The 23,087-nt window shown below is 46.9% G+C and overlaps 2 protein-coding genes across 8 annotated transcripts in view; one reads left to right on the top strand and one right to left on the bottom strand.

Moving 5' to 3' along the window:
• LRMDA (leucine rich melanocyte differentiation associated) overlaps nt 1-23,087 on the bottom strand; it is a 748,939-nt gene that overhangs the window by 632,642 nt on the left and 93,210 nt on the right. The window contains exon 1 of one of the 7 annotated variants that reach the window (XM_032116845.1): nt 11,341-12,385. The exons of 5 other annotated variants lie outside the window; for them this stretch is intronic. The gene's annotated coding sequence lies outside the window, so the exon portion shown is untranslated. One more of the 7 variants, XM_032116844.1, reaches the window with a different exon arrangement.
• ZNF503 (zinc finger protein 503) lies at nt 12,989-22,164 on the top strand. Its single transcript, XM_032116836.1, has 3 exons — nt 12,989-13,831; nt 14,953-17,956; nt 20,622-22,164. Exons 1-2 carry the CDS (start codon nt 13,523-13,525, stop codon nt 16,471-16,473), a joined length of 1,830 nt encoding a protein of 609 aa, XP_031972727.1. The 5' UTR covers nt 12,989-13,522; the 3' UTR covers nt 16,474-17,956; nt 20,622-22,164.

Genomic DNA, 23,087 nt, shown 5'->3' with positions numbered 1-23,087 from the left:
TGGCCTGGGCTACTTCCAGCAAGCCAGATCTTCTCAGGTTTCGTTTCATACCTGTGTGTCTATACAACATCATAGTTTTGTTTAGTCATTGGTTAAAAGTCAGAAGGCTAAAAAATTAAAGGCCACATTACTTTCAGACAGATTTCTACAATTTGGTGTGAGACATAAAATGTGTGGCACATGTCTGATGGCACTAAAGGGACACACGAATATCCAAGGCCTTCTGGATATTAGTGTACCTCACATGAACAGAGAAAATTAAACCCAGCATGAGTCTGTATGATCCCAGTGCAGTACGTGATGAAGTGAACTGCCTGCTAAACCAGCCTCAAACTTTCTGTTAGCAGGAAGGAAATTACTTGTTCCAGGGGGAAGCCTAAAAGTGAACAGTGTACACAAGCAAAGCCTGAGAGTATCTTAAACTGACAGGGTAGGCTTGGCACACCTCAAAGTCATGGGAAAGCTGAAGAAAAGCTTTTTACCAGCTCCCAGCAGTGACAGTTCACCCTCCCCCAGAGCAGTCACTCTGGGTTCAGCACCACTGCAGCCCACATTGTGCCTGAGCTATGCTCTTTCCTTCACTTGAGATATTTCTCCATAAATCTCTATCATTTAAGGATTCCCCACTATTAGGGAAAACAGAGTTATCATTAAGGTTCCTCTCCAACTCATTGATACCTCACAATTCACATACAGGGATGAGGGGAGGGCTTTTTCACTTTGTAAGCAAGAAAAATCTGGTTTACTGTTTGACTTGAAGCAATCAAAAAAGCTAAACTGGTTTTATACACATTTTTATAATGCAAGACACTTGCAGTGTTTCAGGTATAATCAAAGCACTCAGGTTAGTTCAGCAATTTGCACAAGTCATTTAAGTTATGCTAGAAATGTATTATGACCAAAATGTTGTTGCTAGAAACCAACACCCTAAAAAACACTTACTACTGAGAAATTATTTTCTCCACTTTTATAAATTATCCTAGTGTTGTTCCTCATCCATGACTGACAATAATACCTGAGTGACATGCATTATGCATTAAATATATTTATGATAATTCAGATCTATTTGTATTAAACAGTGATATCGTATATTCACTTAAGATTTTAAAATGTTAAAGTTGATAGCATACATATCAGAATATCACAGATTAGATTATAGTGGATATCTTCAGGCAATTTTATTTTATATGGAATAGAAGGATGGAAGACTAAGTATTTTTAATCCAAATACTGTACTCACAACTAACCTAAACTGACAAAAATCAAGAACTTCACACCTGAACTTGTCCCTTAAGGGTGAAGCAAAAATCCTTAGCAGGAAAAGGGCAAAGAATCAAAGCCATCCATAATATATGAGCAGAGGTAAAAAATTCAAATAACTTTACATCTGGAAGCTCAAACATGGAGCCAGTAACCACTACTGTCTAAAAGCCTGTATCAAAGATGTTGCCACTCTCCCTCCAGCTGTTAAATAATCTGTGAGCTGCATTCATAGGCATCCCTATCGCAGAGGTCCCATCACACGACCGATATTTTTGCAGAAACAACAGAGGATATGAATGAACTGTTCTCTAATTATTCTGGCAAGGCAGGGGAGGACATTCTGCAATTCATTCTCTGGTGTCATCAATTTGATGTCTTTAGAACTGTTAAATTAATTTTTCTGTACTTCAGGAGTCTGTTTCAATTCTTAATGTTATAAGGATGAAATTCACCCTGCCTTTCAAAGTCTTATGAAGTCCCCAGTGCCACAGATCTTTTAATATTCTAGTGCCCACACTGAGGACAGGTAACTGGAGAAATCTGTAACTGTTAAAGATCTTTTTTTTTTTTCTGGAGTACTTCATAATATTCCACAAGCAAGCATACATAGGCCTTCTGGGAAGATACAAGGGCACTACTGATAAACACTTGATCTATCTAGAGACATGCAGCCAAGATGTGTAAAAAATACCAAACCATCTTTAGCCCAACACTCCTCCAAGAGGTAGCACTTTTTTTGTGTGAGTATATACTACAAACATAAATATATCCTACCCTGGATTGGGTATTTTGGCATCCCATGATTATTTACTGTTCACTGTAAAAATGTTACTGCTTTCATTACTCCATAATAAATATATAAATAGAACTACAGACTGCCACAGGAAAGAACCGTATTTCCTTTCAACTTTTCTCTCCGTTACACCAGGTTGCTCACCCAGAACTCAGCTGAACTAATCTTGTCCTTTGCTAATGCACATAACAGATTTTCATGCCATCCAAGTCATAGAAATTTCAAATGTTGGCCAAAAAAATCAAGATCAACTTATCTCCATATCCACAACTGAGGTCCAGTTGTCTTTATTGCACAAATTATTTTAAGAGGCATATTGAAAGAAGGGGACAGCCAGGAATAGCTTTTACCTTCATGATGAAGAGCCCATTACAGTTCCACATTTGTTTATAGGAGTGCTGTAATTAGAAATATACCATTTCAAAAAATCCTGGCTACTCTACATAGTTTTCATGATGAGTAACAAAAAATGGCATCAGGGTTTAATTTTTTCTCCTTTGGTTTATGAATATTACTTATTATTAACAACAACAGATCCAAATGGATACCAACAGTCCGGAGAAAATGAAGCACCTTTTTTAATTGGGTTGTTATGTTTACTGTTTTTCTTAAATATTATCATTTTGGTTCAACCATTCCTCATTCTTATTAACATACTTTGATACTAAATATCCATAATAAATATGAAGGCATCCCACTTAAATTTGGGAGGTTCCATTACAGATCATGTGGGAATGAGACAGTGGGTGATTACTGAACCGAAACAGCTGCTTACCACTGTGCAATTGTTTTCATATAGAAGTAAATGAGAAAATTTCGTCTTTCAGTCCATGGAGAGAAGGTGCAAGCCCTAACTGAAGTAGCCACAATGCTATTACATTATCTCTGTCTTAGAGCTATTCAACCAAAGAATACTCTTATACAGTGTTAATAAATTACATTTCAAAAATGGTGTTTGCTAATTGATTTTACCCCTGTATATTAATGACATTCAAACAAGACTACCAGTGCTATATAATAATAGCATTTGTACTTTTGTCCTACTAGCATAATTATTCAGGATTTCAAGGTCATGGGTAAAAACACCATATTGTAAAAATATAAATCAAACAGTAAGAACATTAACTCCAAATATTATAGAAATATGTGGCAACTACTAATTCAAAGAACCAAACATATGTCCTCATTACATGCATAAGTTGTATTACACCATTTCATGAATTTGAAAATCAGAGGAGGAATAGGAAACCTTGATGATGCATGTTTGTTTCTGGTGACTGAGTAATGCAAAACAGAACTTGCAGCAGCACCAGCATATTTAATTCTGACAAGAAATCATGGCATTCAAACAGGAATGAGATGATCCTCTTGATTTGACTATGCTATTATACAGCCAGCCACACTGCATAATGTCAGAGCTTTTCTACAGGCAGGGTGAGATTATGTTCTTGTATTTTTATGCCATGGTAATGCACTAAAGCATTTACTGTCTTATCCTGATTACAACTCTTTCTAATTGAAAACTAAATACCAGGACTCTGTTCTACAGATACAGAGCTGCAAAATATAGTTGAATGCTGTTAATGGTAAACCTGGAAATGAAACTTAAGTGTCGCTAACTCTGTCCAGTCTCTGTTCTTCTATGGCCACAGTTTAAGAAGTTTACTTGAACAGACTTACTTACTGTAAGGACTTGTGTCTTTAATCGCTACCCATGACACTAAATGTAGTACATTTATCAGAGCTGGGAATACCTGAATGAAACTGGTCAGGGGAAAAAGCCTCTTCACACTCCTATGCTACTGCCTACTTTGTCATCCATTAAGGATATGAACTTTCTGTGAATGATGTAGACAAAGAAGAAAGAAATCTGTTTGGGGTGGGTTTACTTATGGGAAAGAAATTACATAAAGTAGAACACTCTGCTCGGTTAATGAAAAATAAAAATTACAATTAGATGAAATAACGTGTGCTTAATCATTCTCAGCAAACATGCAAAACCCTCCGTAGAAAGTACATTGAATTTAGAAGAACAAATTTTCATTGTTCAAGTGGTGAGAGTACTGATGAAGAAGAGATGCTGCTACAGGCACTTGTTTGGCTAATGCCTTTTCTTTTAAACATGGGGAATTTTGCAAGCAGAGTTTGTGTTATCCCTTCATAAGTAACCCTCAAAAGTTCCTTTTGACATCTTGTAAGATTTTAAACTAATCATGTAAGTGTTTTTCTTCCCACCTTACTGGTGGCTCAGCCATTTTGTCTCATTTGACCACGGGATAGGAGTGGCTGTGTGCACACTTTAAAGCTGAACTTATATTTTCTAATATTTGGCACATTTTCTTACTATCTTTTCTTTCTTTACCTCCAGGTAAGCCACATAGCACAACAATGAGCAAAGAGGTAAGACTCCAGTTGAAATGATGTAATGCTGAAAATTAAATTTACACACAAGTGTTCCGAGTCTGGGTCATAGCTGGGTCACTCCTCTGAGTGGGAGGCAATCCAGCAAGGAGCACTGGATAATGATTTCTCTAGGCTGAGGCCCCTTTCAAGAAATATAGCACAAAGCTTTACCTTGATATCTGAATCTAATCTGATTCAATGTGTGTAATTACTGGTATTTGTTGTGTGGTAGTAAGGAGTGATATTATTTTGTTATATGTTGTATTATGTCTCCTGTTCCTTTCAACCTACTAGCACCCAGAAATAAGCTTTCCAGTATCTGAACCCTTACCCAGAGATAGTGGTTTAGATAAGGACTGGCTGGCTGAGGCTTTTTACAAAACACATACTGTTTAGAGTTGGGGGGATTAATTATTTTTCTTGAACAAAGAATGGAGTTTGTCTTGGTTGTTTTGGCACCACTACACATGGCCAGTGCTATTTTTTCTTAGCTGTATTTATCTAATGTGTTCATTTCCTTCCAGGTAGAGCTATCACACACCCCATCATAACCCTGAGATGAGCTTTTCTGTAATAGCTTCTAAGTGGGTTCCATCTTGGGATGGTAAGAAGTGCCTGCAGAACATCTCTGCTCACATACAACTAAGCAGGCCTTCAGAGGAGACTCACAGGCTCTTCCAAGCACTTCAGGCTGGTGCAACAGGCTTTGCAAAGCATCTATGAGTCTTAAAAACACAATCGCATCAAAAGGTAAAGCAACCCATATGATTTCCTTCTGTTGCGCCAGTTGTCAGACTCTTGCATGTTGCGTCGCCAATGATTTTGCACTCTACCTGCAAGGTTTCCTGCTGCCACCTGACAATTCCGCAGTCAGCCACAGGCTGACAACCACAGCACCAAGAGAGCGACTGTCAGGGCCATTTTGCATGAAGCACACGCAGCTCCTACCCAGTGAAGCCCTAATGTGTTGATTTACAGAGTCCTCTTGGCTGACATGGGAAAATGAGTCTGGTCATGGTTGATTTAACATTTTATGGGCAAAGAGTCAGCCTGCTATAGAAAGTTTGGACTAGTGCAAATATTTTACACATTCACACACAAGTCCGCGGGAAAAAATATTCAATATACTCTGTGGTTTTGATGCTCACATCCCTCGAGCTCTACTGAAAATAACATGAGTTTCAACTAATTAAATACAAAGGTGTACGTTACGGGTCAGACCTTGAGGCTGAGTAAGCAGCTCCCGGTCTGCGGGCACAGCCGCCCGAGGCAGGAGGAGCTCGACCAAAGGCTGCGGTGGGGCGCCGCGAAGAGACGCGGGAGCACCCGCGGGAGCAGCGGCGAGTGCCCCCGCGCAGCGCCGGCCCCGCGCCAGCTCCCTCCCGCAGCCCCTGCCCAGGGCCGGGCACGTCCCGCCGGCCCCGCTCTGCCCGCGGCGGGGGGCGGGCGCAGCCGGCGGGCGGGAGGAGCGGACACGGGCGGCTCCGCCCGCCCCGGCGGAAGTGTCGGTGGCCGCGGGGGTGCTCCGCGGCTTTGGGCGGCGGCCCCGGCCCCGGCGTGCCGTGGGCGTTGCTGCTCGGGTCTCCCCGCCGAGAGGGTGGAATGACTTTCCCCGTAATCAGCTAAAGCAAACCAGCAGCGGAGCAGCCGCCCGCCCTGCGCTGCTGGTGTGCTAGCCCCGAGCCCGCCACCTGAGCGGGCAGGTACCGCCGTGCCGGGCAGGGGCAGCCCCGCCGCCTGCCCCGCGCTGCCGCGGAGAGCCGGGGGAGCGGCGAGAGACGGGCGGGTCCGCGGCCGACGGGGCGGGGGCGAGAAGGGCCGGGAGAGCCCTGGCCGCCCTGCCCGACCGCCGGGCGGCCGAGCCCGCTCTCATCAGCCCCCTCTCCCGCCGGCACACCGGCACTCCCTCCGAGACGAGCGCAGCTGGACGGAAAATAAATACGGAAGAAAAAAAACCAAAAAAGGCTGTCAAATCTACCTCCGGCTAGTTCATCGCCCGAAAAGAAAAGGGGGAAAACGCGTATGTCTGCGTGGGGTGCCAGGAGAAAGATGAGTGTTACTTTCATTAACCTAATGGTAATTGCAAAAAGACTCCCTTTTTGTCAGCTTCACCTAATCAAAACCGAATATCTGTATGTGGCACTGACAAAATCAGTAAAACTTCACCTTCGACTTTATTGATCTGAACAGACAGGCAGAGTTTTCTATGGTGTTCAATTTAGGGAATTAAAAAAAATCACTCCGCTAACAGCATTTGGTACATTTCTAACCCATATGTCACCTCAGTGCTTTAAATAATTATATTTGCATGCAGGGAGTGATTCATAAATATGTCAGGATTGTGAAATATAGGCAGGCATTTCAAACTTTCTATTTAAAAAACATGAATTATGGCCACGAAAAATGTGTTCCCATTTAAGGGTGATACGAAGTATTTGGTGTCTAGTACGGAGGCCCATCCATCATATAGACAATAAAGAGAGTTTTTGCCTGACGTTGGAAATTTATGGTTGCCCTTCTCTGCCCTAATAACTCAAGCATTGTGTCAGCCTGTGACAGCCTTTGCAGAAAAACAGCAACCCTGTTATCAATCAAAAAGCCCTTTTACATTTTTAGCAAAACTCTGATCATCCAGACACCCTTTTAATGTATATATTACATCATTATAGATCATTCTGCACTTTTACTGCAACTCAACAAAATGATCCATCACTTCAGGACCGTCCTGATGAACGCTGATGTAAATTATTTGCACGTCGCTAGTACAGTACAAAATGAAAAATGTACTTTAGGTGGAATTAATTTTAGAGTGTAAAAAGCTAAAAATGGAAGCAGTGGGGATTAGAGGAGACCTAAATGCATCATTAGGGATAACTGAAAACAAGCTAATAGTTATTAAAAATTAAGATTATTTTAACCTTTTGGGATCGTGGACCTAGACTATTTCAAGAAAATAGCTAAGATATATTGCATGCTTCTTCCTGCCCCTGCCAAACATAGCTGTCGTGTAACTGAGTTCAGGATCATTGTTCATTTGTCATTTGGGTGTTTAGACAAGGTTAATTATTGGGGTTCCAATGCCTTTTCCAGCCATATCCTTAAAACTCTTCCTCATATCTCAAAGGATGCTGTTCCTACATTGTACCTCCCTGCTGAAGATGCATCTGGTTGATCTGCACAGTTTCCATAACAAAGTTGTCAATAAACACTCTCTACATTTGGAATCTGAGTGAGGAAGCTGGAGATCGCCTCCATTGTGTGCCATGGTTAATTTCTGAGGGATTACTGTAACCAAATATGTGCTTAGTTGGTACAATTCTCTCCCGTAGCCTCCAGGCTTTCGCAGAAGATAAACACAAAGATGCCTTTATGATTGCTGAGATGGAATGATCAGACCAAGGTGTTAAAAAAGCTACAAGTTTTGGGTTTTTTTTTTTCATTCTTAGAATCTAGACACCAAATACCAATTCAAGTTACTTATGTACAAATTAGGAAACGTGTTCACTCGCTTTGGGCTCGATCATTTTAGTCGTAGTACATTTAAGAACGTGAAATGACACTAAAAATCTCCATGCACTTAACAGGAAACATACCCAGTCTTGCTCGTGTCATTGCAATCATTTGACTTGCTCTCTCCCTCTCCCTCTAGAAAGTTACCTTAAGGCGTATTTTAAATAACAGCTGTTTGCATAAGAAACACCTTAAACATAAAAGAGGGTAGATTTGGAAAATAGCTGTTGGCAAACGGGTTTCGACAAGGGAGTAAAAATTTTCACACTCACACATGAAACAATGTCAAGAGGGAAATCTGTCAAAGGGCTAAAAAGAGAAAGGTTGGGGTGTTTTTTTTTTTATTATTAGGTGCATTAATCTCTTCCTTATCTCGGTGTAACAAAAGGAACAAAATTAGACAAACGCATTTGAAAACATTCTAGGTGAAGGTGTCTTTCCGAAAGCAGTAAGCAACCAGCCAAACAAGCAAACAAAAGTGATTTTCTACTCGTTTAGTAAAAATACCACTGACTACTAAAATTCACGTTCGCTTAAACGTGACTATTATTTTGAAGATGGCTCTGAAATTATCACCGCTTATAAAACGATTACCTGCATCTCATGCAGAGTAAAATATATATTGCTTCTATGTGTTAGGAAAGTAATTACAATCATAAGGGTAAATATTTTCAGGTACTATATGAACAGGGGAGAGGTTTGGAAATCTTACTTTATGTTGGCAAGCTTTCAAACTATTTGCTTTAATAACATTCTGGAATAAATACCCCACACCTCTGCTGGATACCTGGGCAGATGCATCAGTTATTAGCTGAGCACATGCAGTCTCGCATTTAAAAAAAAAAAAAAAAAAAGGGGGGGGAAAAGAGCCTCTCCCCAAACGTACGAGTTCGTGGTGGTGTATTTCTGATAACCCATCACATTTCTTATCTTCTTATGCAAAGTACTATCATTCTTGTGAGGAAAAAAAAAAGGGGGGGGGAAGAAGATGCACCATCTACAAAAATGCATTGCAATGTATATCTTAATAAAAACATTGGGGTAGATAGTGAAATGCAAGTACTATCAAAGGAAATAAACTTGATGCACCGGATGGACAGACAGGTAACTGAATTGTGTTACGCATAGAAACACAACCCAGACACAACTCAGCAACTATGCATCTGCTAATTAAAATCTTAATCTTGTTCGAAACGATAGAAAAGAAAGGAGGGAGAAAGAAAAAAACAAACATGCTAAACTAAAGGGCCTGTAGGGTTGTTGCTGTTCCGTTTAAAAGACTAAATGCCCTTTTCCAACATGATCTACAGAAGCTGACACTTAAATGGCAAGAGAGCAAGCTCGCAGAGTAGGCACACTGGTGTCGAGGTTTCTGCAGTTCCCTCTCCCGGGGGAAAAATAGTCAGTCCGGGTTTTTTGGGTGATCCTGACCAGGGTTTGCAGCTCGCCAGCCTGACCTGTCAAGCGGATTATTTTAGAGGGAGATTAATAGGGGAGGCGGGCTGCAATAATAATCGTTTTGTTTGATGTGACAACTTTGATAGGCGTTGATTTACTTACAAACTGATAGGCTTTTAATTGAGCGCCTCCATCCAGCTTGAGATGAAAGGAAAACCGCATTGAAAAGCTGCCCGAGTGCCCTCGAGCCTCAATACTGATTAGCCATCTCGACAGTGAATAGTTCAAGGCATTTTCAAACTTTTTTTCCTCTCTCGCTCTCGTTCTCCTCTACTCCTCAAATATCTGCCAGCCCACTCCTTTTTAAGAGAAAATAAATCATTTCCATTGTGTGCAAATAAAATCGACTTGACATGCTTGCCAATAGCTGGTAGGTAAAGGAAAGTGTGGACTGGCACTTGTTAATTAATTCCTCCTTTGCTCTCCTTTTTTTTTTAAGTTACAGTTTTCCTTTGTAAGAGGAGGAAGACGGGTTCCAACCCTTGGAATTTTTTTTTCAAAGGAATGAAAGCAACAGCCACCAAAACTTCAACAAGACTACACAAGTAAATGCCAAACAGCAAACCGTCTGCACGGACTCATTAAATAAGAATCCCTCGCGAAGGTAACGAGCAGGACAGAATCCCTCTTCTTCGGCTCAAGAGAGGAAAGGAGCCCGCAGCAGGCAAATCACAAACTCCGCACCGCTTTCAAGCTGCAGCCCCGCCGCCCGCCCGATCCTACGCGTGTGCATCCTAACTCCGAGCCCCTCATTGGGAATCGTTTTCCGCGTGTGTTAAGCGCAGTGAATGAGCTCTCATAGCTCAAAAATGCTTTGGAGGGCGCAAAGGGGAGGAGATGTCTTGGGGCTGATTTTTTTACAAGGTTCTACATAAAAAAGTTTACAGTACTGAGTGCGATTTAAATCTCATTTCAAAGGCTGAGTGGAAAAAAAAAAAAAAAAAGCGAATGAAAAAGCAGTCCTCTGAAGTTGCTAATTAAATTACCCTCTGATGCTTCTACTTCAGCCAGAAAGATCGGGGTTCGTGCTGTTCCCCCCGCTCCGTCCCCCGCTTTTCCCGTCGGTGCGCTGCCTGTTTTATACACGTACCGGCTATCGCCTTTGCTTCCCTGGCTTACAAGTAAAACAACCCTTTCCCGAAATCACCCTCACCTCCACAAGAAAAGAGAGAGGGGAGGAAAAATGGGGAGGGAGAACCTTCCCACAGCTGACTCTACCTTAAGACAATTAATCTTTAGTCTTTCACCCTGGGAGGCAGGATAAATACAACGAGAAAACAGATAGGAGTCTCCCCGGTCCTGTAAGGAAAACAGCTGTTCCAAGCACTTTAATGCAAATGAACACAAATGAAGGTTTCAGCTTTTTTTTTTTTTTTTTCTTCCAGAGTTTTACTGCACTCCATTTATCAATTGGACTTGACAACAAAAGAAAGAACTGGGGGAAAACCTGGGGCAGATTCAAGTCACTTCCACTCTAGATAAAGGAAGGGGGGGGAGTTCCTTGAGGGCAAGTTGTGGGTCTTGTCAGTCCTACTGCAATATCGTGGGGTTTATGCAAGATTCTGTCTCTACCTCCTCCCCCCGTCTTTTAATTTTGTCTGTCTTGCAAGATACCGCGGTGATTGCAAAATGAAAGTACGTTTATGACTCTCCACTGAGAAGTTATGCCAATAAACCTTATCTTTCAGAGAAAATATAGAAATTAGGAGGTTTGTTAAAATTAATCGCATCTTTATTGAAACTAGAGGAGCCCCGCATATTTAGCCTACTCTATGCACTATAGTAAAAGAGTAAAGTGGTTTAAATAAAATACAGCAGATATACTTACTGCGCTGCAAGATTTAAAGGGTACTGCTTGGCGGGGGCGGGGGAAGGGGGGGGGGGATAGCGAGGAAAACCTGCCTTACATATACCTCGTAAGAAGAGCAGGTCGTTAAAGACTATCTGACACATCTGTTTAGGGACTGGGGCAGATCGGTGTTTCAAGGGAAGAAAAAGGACTTGGTTCAGCAGATCTAAACGTGAGAAAGTGAAAGTCCTTCCTCTCGTCCAACCCTTCCAGGATCAGCGCCTGTTCTGGTTGGAGTCCAGGTCAGGAATTGGACGCGACCCCTAAAGCACTTGCCTTGTTCTTCACTTGTCAAACGTGTTTTATCTCTAAGTGACCTTTTTGTTAATGTTGTAGATTGTGTGGGCCACCATGTCAGATCCGGAAACAAAAGTAAAAGATTGATTAACACATTTTGCCTGTGAAAAAATGTTATGGGATGAGGAGGTGGGGGGGATAGTGGGAAGCAAAGTACAAAGAGAAAGGAAAAAGGCAATCCAGCGCCTTGAAGGGCTGCGGATTCCTCTCGGGGCATCCGCCGGCACCGGTAAAAATGGGGTTGAGGGCAGAGGACTCTGTATCCTTCGGGAGCGCACAGACACAAAGCAGGACCTATGTAACGCCCGGGTGGATACCGTGTGCATACCCACAAGGCTCCCAACACAGCCTAGCTGAAAATCAAACACATAAATGGCGAACCAGTACTCTCGTTAGGGCGAGGGGCCGCCTCCCCAGGCCCCCGCTGCCGGCGACCGGTTCAGCCCGGCGGGTGCAGGGACGAAGGACACTTTCGAAGAGGACCAAGAGGTAAGGGGAAGAGGAGCCCATCAGCCCTCCCCGACAGGGCGATGAGGGGCTGGGGAGGGCTACCGGGTCCTGGCAAACAAATCCAGTTTACTCCAAGGATTTATTCCGAAAATTAAAAGGCTTTTTCTCCCGAGGAGCCCGTCTCTCCCTCTGTTTTCCTTCCTCCCTCTCTCTCTCTCCTTCCCCCTTCAAGTCACACCAGGCTTGTAATCAGCAACAAAAGCTGACATAAATCAAGGGCGGATTGACAGGGGCTGACAAATAACTGATTGATTGCGGTTGGGGAGCACTGACAATTGACGGCGGGGCGGAGAGTCCCGAAAGGCGGCGGCGGGCTGTGCGTGACAGCCCCGCGTGTGACGACCTCCCCCAATCCCGCCGTGCTCCCCGCGCCGCCGCAAGCCGCGCTGCAGCGCCCCGGCTCCCGCCCGCTGCCGCCGGCGACGTGCAGGCCGGCGCTCTGCAGGTTCTCGTCCGAGCCTCCCCCGCGCTGTGAGGCGGGAGGGGCGGGAAAAGCTCCCCGCGCCCTTCCGCGGATCTCAGAGGGGACGCGGCGCAGCGGCGGCTCCGGAGCGGTCCCGGCGGGCCGACCCCGGGCAGGGGGAGCGCGGGCCGGGCCCGTGAGCGCCGTGCGCGGCGGGCGGCAGGTCGTGCTCGGGGCGGTGTGCGAGCGGCGGGGGCGGGCGGGGGGAGGGCGGCGGAGCCCGCGGCCGCCCCCCGGCAGGCGCGGCGCCCCCAGCCCCGCGGCCGCTCCGCCGCTGCCGTGCGAGCCGCGCTGGCTGCGGAGGAAGAAAAACGTTCGCAGCGCGTGATGTGAAACACAGAATTAACGCCCATCCCATCCTAGCAGCGAAAACAAGGAAGGAGGGGAGGGGAGAGGGAAGGCGGACGAGAAAGGGAAGGGGGGGGGGAAAAAAAAAAAAAGAGCGAGAGACCATTAAAAACGGAGAAAAAAAAGCCCCAGAAAAGGGAACGTCACATCCCCTTGACCCTCCAATCACCTCGGGGTCCCATTTGATTGGAAGGCGGCAAAGGCTTTAATCTCAGACTAATTCAGCTGCTTTTGAAGTGAGTTTCTTTGCCAGATCCCGGGCTGGATGGGCAGTGGCTCGCATCACAGCTGAGCGGCGGAGGCGAGCGCTCCGCGCCGCGCCAGCCGGGGGAGCTGAGAGCGGCCGAGGGGGATCGCGGCACACGCTCGCAGCCCCCACCCCCGCCCCCAGCACAGCCCAAGGATTACTCGGCTTTTTTTCCTCCTCTTTCTCTCCGGCCGGCTCCCCCTTTCCCTCCCCCTCTCCACCCACGCCCTCCCCGCCAGAGAGAGCCACGGGACATTGTATGTTTGTTTTTCTGCTCGGGGGGCGTGTGGCTTTTTTCCTTTCTCGCCCGCAGAAAGCGAGCGAGCGTTTCCGAGTGCGAGCGGCGCCACTTGCCCCAGTTTTCATGCGAGGTTTTGGGTCATGATCACATCGCCCTCGCTTTCTGCTATAAGAAGTAGTAAGCGCAGCAGCAGCCTCAGCGAGCCCGGAGGCAGCCCCCGCCGCAGCCGCAGCGCCGCCGACCTCGCCGGGCCGAACGGGCACGCTGGGAATAACGGCAGCAGCGCCGCCGGCAAGTCCTGCTTCCACGCCGTCCCCCCCTCGGACCCGCTACGCCAAGCCAACCGCCTTCCCATCAAAGTCTTGAAAATGCTCACGGCGCGGACTGGACACATTTTACACCCTGAATACCTGCAGCCTTTACCCTCCACGCCCGTCAGCCCCATTGAGGTAAGGACCCGGCCCCCGTCGCTTTCTCCCGTCCCTGCCCGGGCGCTGGCTGTGCATGGCGGCTCCGCCAGCCGCCTTCGGCACTTTCCTGCGCTTTGAAATGCATTTATACCGGGACAGGGATTTCTTTTGATCTCGAGTTAGTGCGAGGAACCGCTCCTGGGTATTGTTTCCGTGTTTACTGGGATAATTTCTAGTTCCTGTGTAAATTAATATTTTCTTTTTGCTATTTTGAGCGGGGGTTTTTTTTGCTTTTTTTTTTTTTTTTTTTTTTTTAGAGGAGGGTTGAGTGGAAGGAACCGATCCATGCTGCGATCACGATCCGGCCACGCAAATAAGCAGCGCTCCGAGTGCCAAACAACCTTGCTTTCGCAGGGAGCGTTTTGGGGTGTGGGGGGGGGGGTACAGACACGGGACGGGACGGGACGGGACGGCACAACGCGGAAAGCGACAAGCTCAAATGTGGGTGCGGCAGGATAACTATTTCGGCTCCCCGACCGATTCCTTTCAAGTACCGACACGGATCTGTACTTCGGGGGGGCCTATTAGTCCCCTTTCTGCTCTGTCGAGGTTGCCGGTCCCTCTCGGCATAGCTCGCTGTTTGCGGGACCGAAACTCGAAACGGAGCGGGTGGTGGGAAGGGTGTGTCCGTGGGAATGAATGATTTCATTAAGGTCTCCGTGGAGCGAGGACACCCTTCTCCCGGGGAGCCCTGCTCGCCGGCTAACTCGAGCTCTGTTTATAAATAGTGCCACCAGTCAGGGTGCAGAAATGCTGCAGTCGCTATAGTTCACGGGCGGGTTTGCGCGCCAGCACGGCCCGAGCGACGCCGAGACGCCGAGCTCCGCGCTGCCCGGGCCGCTGCCGGGGGGAGGCTGGGGGCGTTGAAGGCGGCCGCGGCGGGCTCGCAGGGATACGAAAATCCCCAGCCCTTTTTAAAGGCTTTATGGAAAATGGTGCATTCAGGGGAGGGGGCTGTCAAGTTGATGAATGCGCACAAACTGTTCGTTACTTCCAGGCTGTACTCTGCAAAAACCTACGGGACAAGAGTCCTATGTATGCACCGAGGGTTTTCTCAGACCCCGATTAAATCTCTTTGTGTGTCCTTCTGATTTCCGCAGCTGGATGCAAAGAAGAGCCCCTTGGCCCTTTTGGCACAAACTTGCTCGCAGATAGGGAAGCCGGACCCGTCCCCTTCCTCCAAACTCTCCTCGGTCACCTCCAATGGCTCCGGAGGCGACAAGGACTCCAAGTCGGGCCCCTTGAAGCTCAGCGACATCGGCGTGGAGGACAAGTCGAGCTTCAAGCCGTACTCCAAGCCGGGCGCCGAGAAGAAGGAGCCGGGGGCGGCGGGCTGCGCGGGCGCCCCCGCCGCGGGGGTCGCGGCCGGGGAGAAGTCGGGATTCCGGGTGCCGAGCGCCACCTGCCAGCCGTTCACCCCAAGGACAGGCAGCCCCAACTCCAGCGCCTCCGCCTGCTCGCCCGGGCTGCTGCCGGCCGAGGGAAAAGGCGGGGAGGACAAGAAGGACTCGGAGGGCTGCGGAAAGAGCGGCAGCGCCGGCTCGGAGGGAGGCCCGGGCACCACCAGCATCAGCCACAGCCGGATTAGCGTGAGCTGTGCCGGGATTAACGTGGAGGTCAACCAGCACCAGGAGAGCACGCCGGGCTCCAAGCCCATCGCATCGGACTCCGCCTCCTCCTGCAGCAGTACCACCGCCACCTCCTCCACCTCCGTTCTGGGCTCCGGCCTCGTGGCCCCCGTCTCCCCCTACAAGCCGGGCCAGACCGTTTTCCCCCTGCCCCCGGCGGGCATGAGCTACCCGGGGACGCTGGCTGGAGCCTACGCCGGCTACCCGCCACAGTTCCTGCCGCACGGAGTGGCTCTGGACCCCACCAAATCCTCGAGCCTGGTGGGGGCCCAGCTGGCCGCCGCCAGCAGCCTGGGCTGCAGCAAGCCGGCGGGATCGAGCCCGCTGGCGGGCGCGTCGCCGCCGTCGGTGATGACGGCGAGCCTGTGCCGAGACCCCTACTGCCTGAGCTACCACTGCGCTAGCCACCTGGCAGGCGCCGCCGGAGCCTCCTGCGCCCACGACCAAGCCCTCAAGTCCGGATACCCCCTCGTCTACCCCACCCATCCTTTGCACAGCGTCCATTCCTCGCTGACCGGGGCCACGCCGCCCTCGCTAGCCGGCCACCCTTTGTACCCCTACGGCTTCATGCTCCCCAATGACCCCCAGCCACACATCTGCAACTGGGTGTCGGCCAACGGACCCTGCGACAAGCGCTTTGCCACCTCGGAGGAGCTGCTTAGCCATTTGCGGACCCATACTGCCTTCCCGGGCACCGATAAACTTCTCTCCAGCTACCCCAGCTCCTCCTCGCTGGCCAGCGCAGCGGCTGCAGCCATGGCATGCCACATGCACATCCCCACGACGGGCGCCCCAGGCAGCCCGGGCACGCTGGCCTTGCGCAGCCCGCACCACGCGCTGGGACTCGGCAGCCGCTACCACCCCTACTCCAAGAGCCCCCTGCCCACCCCCGGGGCCCCCGTGCCCGTGCCCGCTGCCACCGGACCCTACTACTCCCCTTACGCACTCTATGGGCAGAGACTCACCACAGCCTCGGCCCTGGGGTACCAGTGAGTGCAGGCAGCGGGGCTTTGACACACAACACAAAGTCTAGCGGTAAGGGAAGGAAGCCCTGCAAAACTTTATAAAAGTTGGAAAGAAAAAAAATCTGACTTTTTATAAAATAGTGTTCATTTGAGGACTGGATCCATGAGCACTGTATTTATTTATGTTAGCTTCAAGCGGGACAACGAATCATAAAGTGCATTACTTAACTGAGCTCAATAGGTAAAAGTGGAACACCCATTGTAGAATATAAATAAAAAGATAGAGGTCTTCTCTTTAATGTTACTTTGAAATTGCTATGATTGTATTGTACGTTCTTATTTAATGTCTCATTGAAACAAAAAAATTTACATGCATGTTTGTTACTAAAAAACAACTCGCAATTTGTCAGTTATAATTTCAAATTGCAATTATTTTTAAGGTGTATACCCTTGAAAGAGAATTGGTATTTTTTTGTATGTATTCTGGAAGAAAAACAAAAACAATTCTATTCCAAAAACCTCATTTGCCTTATTTTGTTCTTTAAAAGGAACACTTAACTATTTTTAATTTTTAAGTCCACCCTGTAAAAAGGGTTAAGTAAGGTTTACGTCATGTACTAAAATAGACAATGTATCGCTTTAAAGATTAAAATTCCGTATATTTGATGTATTAAAAGGTTTTACTTTTTTTTTTAAATACGCTTTGATTCTGTTATAAAACCCGAGTAGGTCTTGGATGGAGGTGACTGCTAATTTCTCCTTAAGCGTTTATTCAATTTTAATTAAAAATTAAAAAAAACACAAAAAAACAAAAACAAAACCCAAAGTTTTTTTTTTATTGTAACCCCAGGGCTCTCTTAAAAAATAATCAGTCAGAGTTAGGTTTTTTTTCTTTTCAGTAGAATTTGTTGGCACGAAATAGGAAAACTGAGAGTCACTTAAATCTCTTTCCCTTTCTTAAAGAAGTCAAACTTTTTAAGAAAATGTTTTTACTGTGAAATACCTGGTTTTAAAACTAGTTTTCAGATAGAAGACTTCTTCCTTTAGAAAGAAATGGGGAAGGCAAGACTGTTTTGTAAAAGTGTAAGATGATTGTCCGAAAGCTTTTTTTTTTTTACAATGTAATGTATTACTATTCATCTCTTTCTAAATGAGAAGTTCAGAAGTAATTAGGGAAGCACTGTTTGAGCTCATCCAGTTATTTTCAATTTCTTTCTTCAGTTCGCACCGCAGCACAAAAGATCATCACGTTAAAAAAAAAAACAAAAAAAAACCCGGACAACTCTGAAAACTCATTTTCTTTTAAAAACGAAGGGACGGAGGAAAAAAAAAAAAAAAAAAAAGCCATCCGTTATTTGGGCTGAGTTTGCTCTTTGCTGAAGTGCAGTGCCAAACTCGACGTGATACCGAGAGGGGCTGCCCCTGCCTGCGCCGCGTCTCTGCCTCCCCAGCCCGGGTTTCCTAGCGCCCAAGGGCCACCGCCCAGCTCCGGCTCGTCGTCCTGCATTCAGGTAGGAGCGGGAGCTGCGACGGAAAAGCCGGAGCAGCTACCGAAACTGCGGAAACTCTCGTTGCCGCCGAGATAGTGGGAAAAGCGATACCCAAGCGTGTAACAGCAATGCCAGCGAAGGGCTTTGCCCCGCGGTCCGCCAGGCGCTTGCAGGCAGCGGCTCAGGCGGAGCCGAGTACCTGCTGCCCCTCGCTCGGCCCCGCTCCCCCCGCTCCCGGCCGCCCTCGCCTCGGCCCCAGCGCGATGCTCTGGCGGGGGGCAAAGTTGCAAGCGGCGACTTTGCTTGACAAATCACTGGGTTTTCTCCCTCGTTCTGGAGCCCTCCACAATATAATTACTGTTCAGAGTTTCCTGTGGTGCCCAGATGCTAATTAGTCGAATACATTTACTCCAGATAATTAGTGGAAGTTAGCGTTAATGTGCAAAGGCGAGAAAAGCAGCAAGCTACTGAAGCTCCAGCGGCCGCCCGGCCGTCCCCACGGCTCGCTCGCTGGGGCCGGGCCGGACCCGCGGCGGGGCCGGGACACACACACGGGGAGGCCGGTGCTGGGCCGCGCTGCGGCTCTTTTGGCACTCTGTCCAAAAGCGGCACGGGAAATGCTTTGCGCTTTAACCAAATGTACTCCCCCCCACCCGCCATAAATGGGAAAGGCACCTCTGCGTATCTCTGCTTTAGGGAATGCAAAACGAGCTCTCGTTATGAACTGATGAGTTAGAGAAAGGGAGGAGAGGGCAGTGCTGTTGACTGCACCAAGTAAACTTAGGTAATAAAATAAGCGGATACAAGCACAGCAAGTAATCGAAAGAAGGGCTTCTCGGGTCGGGGGCGATGGTGGTGGAGGATTCATCCAGCGAGCCCGAGAAAGGCAGAACAAGCTCGCAGTCCTCTCTCTACGCCGCACGCCCCCCGCCCTCTCCTGCAGCCCGGCCAGACTGCCTGCCCGCTTAGCTATTTTAACTACTCTTAATTTGAGGAAAATTACATTTCAGGCTCCATCTGGGTGTGCAAGCAACAATTACAGTTTTGCCGCGATTAAAACACACCACTATCGCCACGTTCCTCTCTTGCTCATGTGTTTTACAATTATGGCTCTTCAACAGCTGCAGCTCAGACTGTGCTAGCCAAGCCCCATCGCCCATCAGGTGTTTCAGGGGCGATTTAAAAAGAGCGAGGGAGGCATTTGTGTCCTGGAACCCGAACTGCAGTTTTGAGGATTTCAGCTCTGAAAAGTTACACACAAAGATTGCTGATGCAAGTGGTGAAATGAACACTTAATGCTATTATTACTGTTTTGCTCAGATGCTGTCCCCGGGATTAAAGAAAAATTAAAACACCTTCTTTTATATGTAGAGTGGTGATAAGTAGGTCTCTCTTCCAGGCTTGTTAAGTATATGACCTGGCAAGTGCCACCTACGATTTTGATATTAATGTATGAAATTCGCCTTTTTTTCTAACAGAGATTGACTTATGGACATTAATGTTTTTAGGTAAAAGGACTGCATTTGTTATTCCTCACCACTCCCCCTCCCGTTCTTACTAACTGGATGGGTTGCGGATTTGACAGCAGCCGCTGGTCCATGCCACCGAACTAAAATAATTTCACAGTGAAAAACCAGCTTGAGAGGACAAGCAACAGAAGGGCAAAACCCATCAAAACCCGAAACTGTGATCAATCTGACCAGAGTCAGGCATACATTAGTTTAAATTAAACAGTTTTGTCTTTCTCACAAATCTTTTTTGAACATTAAACAAAAACTCATGTAATATTTAAATCAACTCTTGTCAGATGCTAAGTGCAACTGAAGAACCAAAATAAAAATTAATGCATTTCCATCCACTCCCAAAAGCTTACTCTGGATGCCACTTCAACAAAATACTTCTGATAAGCAACGCTTAGAAAAGAAGGGTCCTGTTTATCTTATCTATGGGGAAATGTAATTAAGGTAGTTTTATGAAACAATAAAACACCAGACTCCACAGACAGCAAAGGAGTCTCTGTAATATATCTGAGCCTAGACGGGCGTATGTGTCCTGGCTTATGTGCACAAGCCCACACCAAACACATGCACGTACATATGCTTGCCTGGTTTTAGAATGCAAAATGTATGCTAGAAGTAAAATACAAGGATGCCTTTATTACAGCAAGATTTCCCTCAGTGATAAGAAACTCCATTTTCTAAGACCGGAAAGTCACCCACTGCCCATTCACCACCTTTTAACCACCCTCAGAACAGCCAGCAAGGTACAGGCAGTGCTGTGACTGGGACTGACCCTCTTCTCTCTAATCCGAGGTTTGTAGTGATCTACCCACACCTACAGTCTAAATCAGCCAGGCAAAGGGAAGCCTTTTGGGGAAAGACCCAAACTTTCTGAAACAAAAGTAAATGTGCATTCCTATTCTGTAAAAACATTGATCAAACTTCATTCTTCCATACTTAGAAAAGACGTAGTGCACTGCTGCCTTGCTTTAATAGTGTTGGCTCTCATGACAGGCTTTCAATAGACCACATTTTAGGGTTTTTTTGTGGTCATTGTTTTTTGGTTTTGGGTTTTCTCTGTTGTTGTTGTTGGGGGTTTTTTTTCTAATTTTGTTTGTGTATTTTCTTTTGTTGTTTTTCAGGTTTTGATTGGTTGGTTTTGTTTTTTGTTTGGTTTTTTTTTTAAGGAACGAATCTGAAGTGGAAAATCGCTGGAGCCACCAGCATCAAATCTCCTTTCTATACATATTTTTGGGTGTAATTTCGGACATTTCTAACCCCATGTTCAGATGCCCCGCCACCCCTGATTCTTTCTGCACCATGAAGCACAGCCCGCACTGCTTCATGAACAGACCTGAAGTAGGCAAGCAACCAGTTCTGATCAGAGGTGTCTAATCCCTGCTAAATCTCTTTCTCAGCTCACTCCTGGAAAATTCGGGGCAGACTACCTTTTCTTTTTTAAGGTAAAATTTTGTTGCAATGAAGCACAGAGGTGTCAGAAGAAAAAAGACGGACCCTGAGTCTCTCTGCTCTCACCTCTTCGGAGGTGGAATGCTTTGGCAGCAGAGACGTGGTTGAAATTTGAGCAGATTATACATTTGAGCTTGTGCACAAATGCGAAAAGACTGTCCTAATGCTGGATATTTCTCCATCAACATCAACCAGGTGCTGCTGTTGCAAAAATCCCACCTCCGGCTGCTTGCTCTGTGCGTGTGTGCACGCACAGCGATGCACAGACTTTGTTCTCTCTTCATGTCTGAAATTCATCAACTACTCCCCCCTGTTCCCAGCCCCCCATCCCCTACGTGAAAAAAAAGTGAATCCGTTCAGGCTTTGAATATTGTAAGAAGCCTTGTGTGTGTATTTTTTTTTTTTTAATCTTCAGATGAATTAAAGACAACCTGACAATGCTGTCATCTGTCTTCAACGTCACATCAAGGCAAGAAATAATGATAACAGAGCAGCAGAAGGACGCCCACTGAAACCTGGAGGATATATATACACATATATACACACACACACATATATGCCTTGAAACAGTTTGAAAGAGAACAAAATTAGATTACCGCTCTTAGGCTATCGCGGTAAGAACATGTGGGATTTTGCGTGTGTGTGTGTATAAATGGTTCATCTTTCCTGCCTTATTTTGTAAAGTGCGTGCTATTCGATCCAAACCACTTCTGTGGGATGGGACAAGAAGACGAGCAGGCACATTCCTCGTTCCCAAACTACCACGACCAATGGAAGCACAAAAATATCTCCCCTCCCCCTCCATCGTTTCAGGTTCACGTTCCAGTTAATAACAAACGTTACTGCTCTCCTGAGGCGCAGGCCAGAGCGGGCACGCTTTACACGGAGGCCCAGGCGGGCACGTTACGCGCAGCTGCCCGGCGGAAGAGGAGCTGCTCCCGGGAGGAAGAGCGAGGAGCGGCTCCCGGGAGGAAGAGCGAGGAGCGGCTCCCGGGAGGAAGAGCGAGGAGCGGCTCCCGGGAGGAAGAGCGAGGAGCGGCTCCCCTTTGTCTGCGCGGGCCGCGGGCCGGTGTCGCTCCCGGCCGCCAGGCGGCGCTGCGGGCCCCGGCGGAGCTGAGGGCAGCGCCCGGAGCCGGGCCCGGCAGGGACCCGACGGACATGGCGGGTTCGGCCGCTGGGAATCGCCCCCAGCCCCGGAGGGCAGCATGGCAGCACAAATGGATTTGCTCCGATAAAAACAGATAGGCCGGACTAAAAAAAAAAAAAAAAAAGTGGTGGTTGGGTTTGGGTTTTGGGTTTTTTTTTTTAATCACGCTTGTAATCTCATTCGCTCTGAAAGGTAAATAAATTGCAGTTGTGTGAAAAACAATTGGTGCTACATGTGTTCATAACAGATGGGATCTTATCACAGTTTAACTGTAATAAATTCTGACTTCTGGAAATTGTAATCTCTACTCCATGCTGGATGTCTCTTTTCTACTGTAATAATAGGGCTACAAACTCTTGAGAGCAAGCAGAAAACTTTTCGGTGCTAGCGTTGCTCAAGAGCCAGGGCATGCTCCTGCAGCCTCTTCCCAACTGCAGCTCTTTCAAAGTTTGCGTGAAAACGCATCTGGAAATCAAAAGGGACCGAAAAACCTGGCGCATAGGGAGACAAACAGCTGATCCTTCCCCCGCTGGGTAACATTATTTACTAAGGCCAACGATAATAGTCCTTAAAATACAAGCAGAAAACCTAAGAACGAGCTCTCTGTGTGGAGAAGCCCTGGCAAATGACAGATCACGCTTTGCTTTGTGAAGAGAGAAAATGTGAGAAAAAACCGAGCCCCCGAGGAAGGGGGAACCAAACTTTAGATTAATTCCCCCTGCGCTTCAGCTCACAAAATTAAAAAATAAATTTGAATAACCACTGAAAGGATAAAATTATAATAATAAATTGTCCATATTCACTGAGGCTGCGGGACTAATTATTTTCACCATCTCGGCTTCCCATTGCTGTTTATCAAGTCGCAGGATAAATGCTTGTAAATCCATTACATTACCATAAATCCTTTCGCCACTTTCTTTTTGGCCAATGCTTTTGCAACATTAATTGATTTTATTGCACTTCCTGAAGTCACTGTTTATTAAACTCAAGCAACTTCTCTCTGGAAGCGTTGGGTTTTTCCATCGACATACCAAAC

This window comes from Corvus moneduloides, chromosome 8 (assembly GCF_009650955.1).
Source record: "Corvus moneduloides isolate bCorMon1 chromosome 8, bCorMon1.pri, whole genome shotgun sequence".
NCBI classification, from domain to species: domain Eukaryota; kingdom Metazoa; phylum Chordata; class Aves; order Passeriformes; family Corvidae; genus Corvus; species Corvus moneduloides.
Note: the sequence above shows the minus strand (reverse complement) of the source record. Positions and strands in the feature narration are given on the sequence as shown.